At 53.5% G+C, this 10,692-nt stretch overlaps 1 protein-coding gene across 1 annotated transcript; it reads left to right on the top strand.

The window, feature by feature from the left end:
• Positions 1-6: 6 nt before the first annotated feature.
• On the top strand, positions 7-10,690 carry LOC108445319 (Fc receptor-like protein 6; the record flags this gene model as incomplete). Its single annotated transcript, XM_017728719.1, has 7 exons — positions 7-28; positions 889-1,191; positions 1,684-1,983; positions 4,014-4,320; positions 6,923-7,219; positions 8,471-8,578; positions 10,579-10,690. Coding segments are annotated over exons 2-7 (1,395 nt in total), but the record flags the coding sequence as incomplete, so codon positions are not given.
• Between the last annotated feature and the right edge of the window lie 2 nt (positions 10,691-10,692).

Consider the following 10,692-nt stretch of genomic DNA (forward strand, 5'->3'; position numbering starts at 1 on the left):
ATCCTTTTCCCATGGGTGACACCTTCAGGTAACACAAATTTCCCACAAAAATGGGGATTTGGGGAAAAAACTGTGTGGTTCCTCTCCATCTTCTCCATTCCCACCTCCAAAATCTGGAATTTTGGGCCATTTTAAGGATTTTTTTGACCCAATCCAAGCCCAGCCCAAGCAGGGTCATGGTGGAACCTCTCCAATTGCCAAAAATGGGGATTTGGGGAAAAATGGGGTGGTTCCTCTCCATCTTCTCCATTTCCACCTCCAAAATATTGAATTTTGGGCCATTTTTAGGCCTTTCTACACCCAATCCAAACCCCAAAATCTCCCCAGGCTTGGTGGCACCTCCAGGACCCTCTGGGTGGTTCCAAAGCTCCACCAGACACCAAAAATTGGGATTTTGGGAAAAATTGGGTGATTCCTCTCCATCTTCTCCATCTTCTCCATTTCCACCTCCAAAATGTGGAATTTTGGGCCATTTTTCGGCTTTTTTTGGGGCAATCCAAGCCCAACCCAAGCAGGGTCATGGTGGCACCTCCAGGACCATCCAGGTGGTTCCAAACCTCCTCCAGACACCAAAAATCGGGATTTTGGAAAAATTGGGTGGTTCCTCTCCATCTTCTCCATCTTCTCCATTCCCACCTCCTCCGACCCCCAAAATGTGGAATTTTTGGGCCATTTTTAAGCTTTTTTTAACTCAATCCCAGTCCAACCCAAGCAGAGTCATGGTGGCACCTCCAGGACCCTCTGGGTGGTTCCAAACCTCCTCCAGACACCAAAAATCGGGATTTTGGGAAAAACTGGGTGGTTCGTCTCCATCTTGTCCACTTTCATCTCCAAAATACGGATTTTTGGGCCATTTTTAGGCTTTTTTGATCCCTTTTTCCTCCCCAGACCTCCATCCCCCCGCCCCCAACATCTCGGTGATGCCGGTGAAGCCACGGTTCCTCATCGGCGACACCATGTCCATCATCTGCACCGCGCCGGCGAGCAAGGACAGGATCCAAGGGTTCCGCTTTTCCAGGATGCCCGGTTTGGTCACGGACTTCCGGTCGTCCAAGAGGACCTTTGTCCACACCTTCAACATCACCGGCCCACAGGACGGGGGCTTCTACACCTGCTCCTACACTGTCTTCCGGGGATCCCACAGCTCCACCCAGTCCCTGAAGAGCCAGGCTGTGGTCATCAACGTCCAAGGTTTGGGGACACCTCGGGTGTCACCTCCCCGTGTTGGGGTTTTGAGGGTTTTGTCTCCAAAATCGTCCCTGTTGACCAAAATGTTGGCTTTGGTCCAATGGGGGTGTTTTTATCCCAGAATTTGTCCCCATTGAGGCCCAACATTGACTGTTCCACCCAACGGGGCATTTTTATTCCAAAATTCATCCCTGTTGACCAAAATGTTGGGTTTTGGTCTGACGGGGGCGTTTTTATCCCAAAATTTGTCTCTATTGAGGTCCAAACTCGGCTTTCCCATGCAATGTTGACCTTTCCCCCCAACGGAGCATTTTTATCCCAAATTCATCTCCCTTGAGCTCCAACATTGACTTTTCCACCTAATTGGGCATTTTTATCCCAAAATTCATCCCCGTTGATGTCCAATTTTGACTTTTCCCCCCAGTGGGGCGTTTTTATCCCAAATTCATCCCAACTGAGGTCCAATGTTGACTTTGGGTCTTCTTCTCCCACCAGATCGTCCAGCCAAACCCAACTTGACGGTGACACCTTCCAGTGTCACCATTGAAGGGCAGCCCCTTGTCTTCTTCTGCGCGGCCCCACCGGGTGACGCCGAGAGGAGATTTGGGTTCTTCCAGGGGGAACTCAAGGTCACAGACGGGATCCAGGAAGATTCTGGAGCTGCCGGCGTCCGGCTGCGGGTGGAGAAGAGCGGCCTGAACCAGACCGGGAATTTCAGCTGCCGCTACGAGGAGATGACTGAGGGACGTTGGATCGAGTCCTACGCCAGTGACGCCATCCAGGTCATCGTCAAAGGTGATTTTGGGGATAAATCCGTGTTTTCCAGGCTCAGGGATGGGCATGGAGCAACCTCAGGGTTGGGTTTGGAGGAGGTTGAGGAGATGCCAAAGTTGGGTCATGGTTGGGCCATGGTTGGGCCGTGGTTGGGTCATGGTTGGGTCAATGGTTAGACAATGGGGGGGTCATGGTTGGGTCAATAGTTGGGCCATGGCTGGGTCAATGGTTGGGCCGTGGTTGGGTTTGGTTGGGTTTGGTTGGGTCATGGTTGGGTCATGGTTAGACAATGGTGGGGTCATGGCTGGGTTTCGTTGGGTCAATGTTGGGTCATGGTTGGGCCATGGTTGGACAATGGTTGGGCCATGGTTGGGCCACAGTTGGGTCATGGGTGGACAATGGTTGGGCCATGGTTGGGTTTGGTTGGGCCATGGTTGGGCCATGTTTGGGCTGTGGTTGTGTTTGGTTGGGTCATGGTTGGGTCATGGTTGGGGTCATGGTTGGACCACAGTTGGGTCATGGTTGGACAATGGTTGGGCTGTGGTTAGACAACAGTTGTCATGGTTTTGGGCCACGGTTGGACCATGGTTGGGCTGTGGTTGTGCTTGGTTGGGTCATGGTTGGGTCATGGTTGGGGTCATGGTTGGACCACAGTTGGGTCATGGTTGGACCATGGTTTGGTCATGGTTGGGTCATGGTTGGGCCATGGTTGGGGTCATGGTTGGACCACAGTTGGGTCAAGGTTGGACAATGGTTGGGCCGTGGTTGGGTTTGGTTGGGACATGGTTGGGTTTGGTTGGGTTTGGTTGGGTCATGGTTGGGCCATGGTTGGACAATGGTTGGGTCATGATTGGGCCATGGTTGGGCCATGGTTAGACAACGTTTGGGTCATGGTTGGGTCTAGTTGGGTCAATGTTGGGTCATGGTTGGGCTGTGGTTGGGCCATGGTTGGGCTGTGGTTGTGTTTCGTTGGGTCATGGTTGGGCCATGGTTGGGGTCATGGTTGGACCACAGTTGGGTCATGGTTGGACAATGGTTGGGCCGTGATTGGGTTTGGTTGGGTCACGGTTGGGCTGTGGTTGTGTTTCGTTGGGTCATGGTTGGGCCATGGTTGGGGTCATGGTTGGACCATGGTTGGGCCATGGCTGGACAATGGCTGGGTCATGGTTGGGTTTGGTTGGGTCATGGTTGGGCCATGGTTAGACAATGGGGGGGGTCATGGTTGGGTCAATAGTTGGGCCATGGCTGGGTCAATGGTTGGGCTGTGGTTGGGCTTGGTTGGGTTTGGTTGGGTCATGGTTGGGCCATGGTTAGACAATGGTGGGGTCATGGCTGGGTTTCGTTGGGTCAATGTTGGGTCATGGTTGGACCATGGTTTGGTCATGGTTGGGTCATGGTTGGGCCATGGTTGGGGTCATGGTTGGACCACAGTTGGGTCATGGTTGGACAATGGTTGGGCTGTGGTTAGACAACAGTTGGGCCATGGTTGGGCCATGGTTGGGCCATGGTTAGGTCATGACCCCAAAACTCCTGAATGTCCAAAATTCAGGATTTCAAGGGGTTTTCCCAATTTTTCCAAAATACTGAAGTTTTTAGGGGCCATTTTTAGGCCTTTTTGGACCCAATCCAAGCCCAACCCAAGCAGGGTCATGGTGGCACCTCCAGGACCCTCTGGGTGGTTCCAACACTCCTTGCGCCATCCAAAATTTGGGATTTTGGTAAAAATTAGGTGGTTCTTCTCCATCTTCTCCATTTCCACCTCCAAACCATTGAATTTTGGGGCCATTTTTAGGCCACTTTGACCCAAACCAAGCCCAACCCAAGCAAGGTCATTGTGGAACCTCCGGGACCATTCAGCTGGTCCCCAACCTTTGCCAGATGACAAAAATTGGGATTTTGAGGAAAATTTGGGTGGTTCCTCTCCATCTTCTCCATTTCCCCCTTCAAAACATTAAATTTTCCAGCCCTTTTTAGGTCTTTTTAGACCCAACCCAAACAGAAAGGAAATTGACGATTCCAAGGGTTTTTTCCCCAATTTCTCCCCCCTCCAGATCCGTGTCCTCCCCCACATCTGTCCGTGGAGCCGCCCTCGGGCGTGGTGGCCGTGGGTCACCGGCTCCGCCTGACCTGCGCTGCGCCCCGGGACAACTTCCGGCGGCGCTTCCGCTTCTTCCGGGATGGGGCCGAGGTGACATCGGGCACCGGCGACACCAGGGACACCAGGGACGGCGCCGAGCTGCTCTTCCCACAGATTTCCCAGGAACTCGCCGGGAATTTCAGCTGCCGGGTGGAGGAGGAGGTGGGCGGGGCCTGGGGGGAGGGCCCGCCCCGCCAGGGGCGTGGTCGTGGTGGTCAGGGGTAGGTGGGGACTTTGGGGAGAAAAGTGGTGGATTTGGGAGGGGAGGTTCGGCCACTGGGATTCATCGGCGTGGCCACGACCACACCATTGGCCACGCCCTCCCAACTGACCACTCCCACCTCAATTGACCACACCCCAACATTGACCACGCCTCTCCCATTGACCACACCCATCCCAATGACCACACCCCACTGACCACCCCCATTGACCACACCCACCCTCCTGACCACACCCCAATGACCACACCCCAATTGACCACACTGACCCCACTGACCACCCCCATTGACCACACCTCACTGACCACCTCCTACTGACCACCCCCATTGACCACACTCAATGACCACACTCCCATTGACCACAGCCACCCCACTGACCACAGCCCAATGCCCGCTCACCCACTGACCAGCCCCATTAACCACACCCCACTGACCAAACCCCACTGACCACACTCCCATATTGACCACACCCACCCCAATGACCACACCCCCATATGACCAAACCCATCCTATTGACCACACTCCAATGCCCACACCCCCATTGACCACACTGACCCCACTGACCACCCCATTGACCACACCTCACTGACCACCTCCTACTGACCACCCCATTGACCACACTCAATGACCACACCCCAATGCCCACACACCCACTGACCACACCCATTAACTACACCCCACTGACCACATCGTCCCTAATGACCACACCCCCTTATTACCACACTCTCACTGACCACACCCTCCATGCCCTTTCTGCCACTGACCACCCATATTGACTACCCCCACTGACCACACCCGCTGACCACACCCACTGACCACGCCCCCTATGACCACCCCCATTTACCACATCCCCTTGGACCACCCCAATGACCACATCCATTGACCACACCTCCATACTGACCACATGCAGCCCCCATGACCACACCCCCATTGACCACTCTCAATGACCACACTCCCATTGACCACACTGTAATGACCACACCCACCCCATTGGCCACACCCCACTGGCCACACCCCCATTGACCACACCCCCACTGGCCACACCCACCCCAATGACCACACACCTTCCATTGACCACAATCCATTGACCACACCCCATTGGCCACACCCCAATGACCACACCCACCCCACTGACCACACCCCGCTGATTTACCACACCCCACTGACCACCCCTGTTGACCTCACCCCACTGACCACCCCCACTGACCACACCTTCCCGTGTCCCCCAGGCCCTCCCTCCCAGCCCGTCCTCCTCCTGGCCCCTCCCTCGGACGCTCTGGACAGCTCCGAATCCCAAATTTCCCTCACCTGCCTCGTCCCCTCCCCCTCCGGCCACACTCAGCACCTCTCCCACTTTTACCCCATCCAGACCTGAGTGACCACACCCCTCCCATTGACCACACACCTCCTATGGCCACACTCATCCCATTGACCAACCCCTTACACTGACCATCCCCACCCCAATGACCACCCCCCCATTAACCACACCCACCTCCTATGGCCACACCCTCAATGTCCCCACCCACACAATGACCACATCCTCAATGACCATCATTGACCGCCATCATGGACCACCACCATTAACCACACCCATTGACCACATCCCAATGACCGCTCCCACTGACCACTCCCTCAATGACCACACCCCCATGACCACACCCCTCCCATTCACCACACCCCACTGACCACCTCCGTTGACCACACCCCAAGCCCATACTCCACTGACCACTGCCACTAACCACCCAGATTGACCACACCCTACTGACTACCCCCACTGACCACCCTGCAATGACCACGCCCCACCACATTGCCCACACCCAACCCAATGACCACACCCATTGAAATGACACCTATCTCAATGACCACACCCCCACTGACCACAGCCACCCAAATGACCACAGCCTTGTGACCACACCCCATTATTACCACACCCTCGCTGACCACACTGTCCATAATGACCACACCCACCCCAATGGGCACACCCCTCCCCTTGACCACACCCCAACTGACCACAGCCCAATGACCACACCCCCATTGACCACACCCCCCTGGCCACAACCCTCCCATTGGCCACTCCCCTCCCATTGGTCACAGTGACCCCAATGACCACCACACCTGCTCTCAATGACCACACCCCCACTGACCACACCCACCCCAATAGCCACACCCCAACTGACCACAGACCAATGGCCACACCCCCAACTGACCACACCCCCTGGCCACAACCCTCCCATTGGCCACTTCCCTCCCATTGATCACAGTGACCCCAATGACCACCACACCTGCTCTCAATGACCACACCCCCACTGACCACACCCACCCCAATAGCCACACCCCAACTGACCACAGCCCAATGACCACACTCCCTTTATTACCGCTCCCTCACTGACCACACCATCCTTAATGACCACACCCACCCCAATGACCACACCCCATCCAACTGACCACACCCCCCCATTGACAACACCCCACTGACCACATCCCATATTGACCTCACCCACCCCACTGACCACACCCCACTGATTTACCACACCCCACTGACCACTCCCGTTGACCACACCCCACTGACCACTCCCACTGACCACACTCTTCCTGTGTCCCCCAGGCCCTCCCTCCCAGCCCATCCTCCTCCTGTCCCCTCCCTCGGACGCTCCGGACGGCTCCGAATCCCAAATTTCCCTCACCTGCCTCGTCCCCTCCCCCTCCGGCGACCCCCAGCGCCGCTTCCGCTTCTACCGCGATGGCTCCGAGACCACCATGAGCCCCCTGGCCGAAATCTCCATCCCCGTCCCCTCTGCAGCCGCGGCCGGAGCCGGACCTTTCCCCTGCCAGTACGAGGAGGAGCTGGACGGCCGCTGGGGGCTGTCCCCACCCAGCGCCACCGTCACCCTCCCTGCCCCTGGTGAGGCCCAAAATGGGGGTGGGGAACCTTGAGGAGGTCGAAAATGGGGGGAAATGGAGAAGTTGGGGGTGGGGGGTGGGGTAATGAGGCCAGAATTGGGGTCAGGATTGGGGTGTCCAGAATTTGGGGACACCACGAGGCGTTTGGGGGGATTTTAGGGAGGTTTTTGGGGTATTGCTTGACCCAGGGGGAGTTTTGGGGGGGGTTTTGGTTCACCTGGGGGGCTTTGGGATCTTTTGGAGGGCTTTTGGGGGGATTTTCTGGGGTTTTGGTTAATGTGGTGGTTTTGTGGGGGAACTTTGGGGGTTTGAGGGTTTTGGTGCGGTTTTTGGTTGATCTTGGGGGGTTGGGGGGGGTTCTCGGTTGATGCAGGAGGGTTTGAGGGGGGGATTTTTTGGGGGTGTTTTGGGGTTTTCAGGGTTGACCCAGAGGCGTTTTGGGGGTCTTGATTGACCTGGGAGGTTTTGGGATCTTTTGGAGGGCTTTTGGGGGGATTTTCTGGGGTTTTGGTTAATGTGGTGGTTTTGTGGGGGAACTTTGGGGGTTTGAGGGTTTTGGTGCGGTTTTTGGTTGATCTTGGGGGGTTGGGGGGGGTTCTCGGTTGATGCAGGAGGGTTTGAGGGGGGGATTTTTTGGGGGTGTTTTGGGGTTTTCAGGGTTGACCCAGAGGCGTTTTGGGGGTCTTGATTGACCTGGGAGGTTTTGGGATCTTTTGGAGGGCTTTTGGGGGGATTTTCTGGGGTTTTGGTTAATGTGGTGGTTTTGTGGGGGAACTTTGGGGGTTTGAGGGTTTTGGTGCGGTTTTTGGTTGATCTTGGGGGGTTGGGGGGGGTTCTCGGTTGATGCAGGAGGGTTTGAGGGGGGGATTTTTTGGGGGTGTTTTGGGGTTTTCAGGGTTGACCCAGAGGCGTTTTGGGGGTCTTGATTGACCTGGGAGGTTTTGGGATCTTTTGGAGGGCTTTTGGGGGGATTTTCTGGGGTTTTGGTTAATGTGGTGGTTTTGTGGGGGAACTTTGGGGGTTTGAGGGTTTTGGTGCGGTTTTTGGTTGATCTTGGGGGTTTTGGGGGGGTGTTGGTTTATCCAGGGGGGATTTTGGGGGAGTTTTTGGTTTTGGGGGGTTATTTGCTCATCCAGGGTTTTTTTGGGGCTGTTTTGGGGTATTTTCTGACCCAGGGGTTTTTTTTGGAGTGGTTTCTTGGGGTCTTTGGGATATTTGCTGACCCAATTTTTTTTGGGGGGGCGTTTCTCAGCCCCAGCTCAGTTTGGGCTCCTCCCATTGGTCATCGGCGTCGTCGTAGGCGTGGCCGTGCTGCTCCTGGGGCTCCTATTGGCTGCTTGGCTGTGCCGGAGGAGGAGGGGTCAGTGGGGGGAGGGGAGGATTTTGACCCCAAATCGTCCCCAAATTTCCCATTTCAAAATCCGATATTGACCCTTTTGCCCCAGAACTTCCCATTTGAACCCCAAAATTGTCCATTTTACCCCAAAATTGGCCCTTTGCCCCAAAATCGCCCATTTTGACCCCAAAATGCCCATTTTGACCCCAGTTTCTCCATTGTGGTCCAAAATTTGACCCTTTTGTCCCCCAAATCGTCCATTTTGACCCCAAAATTGTCCCCAAATTTCCCATTTTGACCCCAAATTCCCCATTTTACTCCAGAATTGACCCTTTTGTCCCCAAATTTCCCATTTTGACCCCAAATTCCCCATTTTACTCCAGAACTGACCCTTTTGTCCCCAAATTGCCCATTTTGACCCAATATCGCTTCCAAATTGCCCATTTTTACCTCCAGATTTTTCCATTTTAGTCCGAACTTTGACGCTTTCATCCCCAAATTGTCCATTTTGACCCAAAGGTCTCCATTTTAGTCCCAAAATTGATCCTTTTGCCCCCAAATTGCCCATTTTTATCCCAATTTTTCCCCGAATTGCCCATTGTGACCCCAAAATTGTCCTCTTAAGTCCAAAAATGCATTCTTTTGCCCCCAAATTGCCCATTTTTACATCAAAATTGTCCATTTTACTCCAAAATTGCCCATTTTGCCCCCAAAGTGCTAATTTTGACCCCCAAATCATCCATTTTGACCCAAATTTGTCCATTTTATGCCAGAATTTCCCCCAAAATCGCCCCTAAATTGTCCATTTTTACCCCAAAATTCTCTTTTACTCCAACATTGACCCTTTTGCCCCCAAAATTGCCCATTTTGAGCCCCAAATTGCCCCTCAAAGTGCCAATTTTAACCCAAATTTCTCCATTTCAGTCCAAAAATTGACTCTCTTGCCCCCAAATCGCCCACTTGGACACCAATTTTCCCATTTTGAGCCCAAATTTCCCCCCAGTCTCCTGTTTTAACCCTGGAGTTGGTCATTTTGACCCCCAGATCGCCCATTTTGACCCCAAAAATGCCCCCAAATTCCCCATTTTGGCCCGAAATTCCCCATTTCAGCCCAAAAATTGACTCTTTTATCCCCAAATCACCCATTTTAAACCAAATTTGTCCATTTAACCCCAGAATTGACCCTTTTGCCCTGAAAGCGCCCATTATGACCCTCCAATCGAACTCTTTGGTCCAAAAATTGACCATTTTGCCCCAAATTTAAACTCCAGTATGTCCATTTTTCCCCAAAATTGGCCATTTTGCCCCCAAATTGTCCTCTCCTGTCCCCAAATTGCCATTTTGACCCTCAAATTCCCAAATTTCTCACCAAAAAAAGTCTCTCTTGCCGTAAAAATGCCCCTTTTAACCCCGAAATACAGCTCTTCTCACCCAAAATTTCTCATTTTTTGGCTAAAATCACCCATTTAGCCCCAAATGTTGCTCCTTTGTCCTCAAATCGCCCATTTCAATCCCAAATCTCCCATTTTCATCCCCAAATCTCCCATTTTGATCCCAAAATTCCCCATTTCCCCCCAAATCACCACTTTCCCCCCCAAAATTCCCATTTTCACCCCAATTTTTCTCACTTTCCTCCCCACCCAAAACCTTCCCCCCCTAAACTCCCAATTTTCAGCCCCAAATCACCCCCAAATTGCCCTTTTTTGCCCTCAAATTGCCCACTTTTACCCCAAATTCTCTATTTTGAGCCTAAAATTTCCTTTTTACCCCAAAATCTCCCATTTTACCCCAAAATCACCCATTCTGCCCCAAAATTTCCCATTTCCCCCCAAACTTGTCTCATTTTGTCTCCAAACCACCTCAGCTCGACGCCAAAATCACCCAATTTAACCCCAAAATCTCCTTTTTTCACCCCAAAAATCCTCAGTTTGCTCCAAATTTGTTTCTTTGCCCCCAAACTTCCTGGTTTTTTCTCCAAAATGGATCTTTTCGCCCCAAAATCTTCCGTTTTCGGCCCCATCCAGGTGGTTCCCGCTGGCGGGGGCTGCGCCCCGGGGACGACACCGGGGCCTTCCCCATGGGGGACGTCGAAGTGGCCAACTGAGGCTGGGCCCACACACCCAAAGGGCCGCACCTGC

The sequence above is a fragment of the Corvus brachyrhynchos genome, unplaced genomic scaffold, assembly GCF_000691975.1.
Source record: "Corvus brachyrhynchos isolate BGI_N302 unplaced genomic scaffold, ASM69197v1 scaffold2723, whole genome shotgun sequence".
Classification (NCBI taxonomy): Eukaryota; Metazoa; Chordata; class Aves; order Passeriformes; family Corvidae; genus Corvus; species Corvus brachyrhynchos.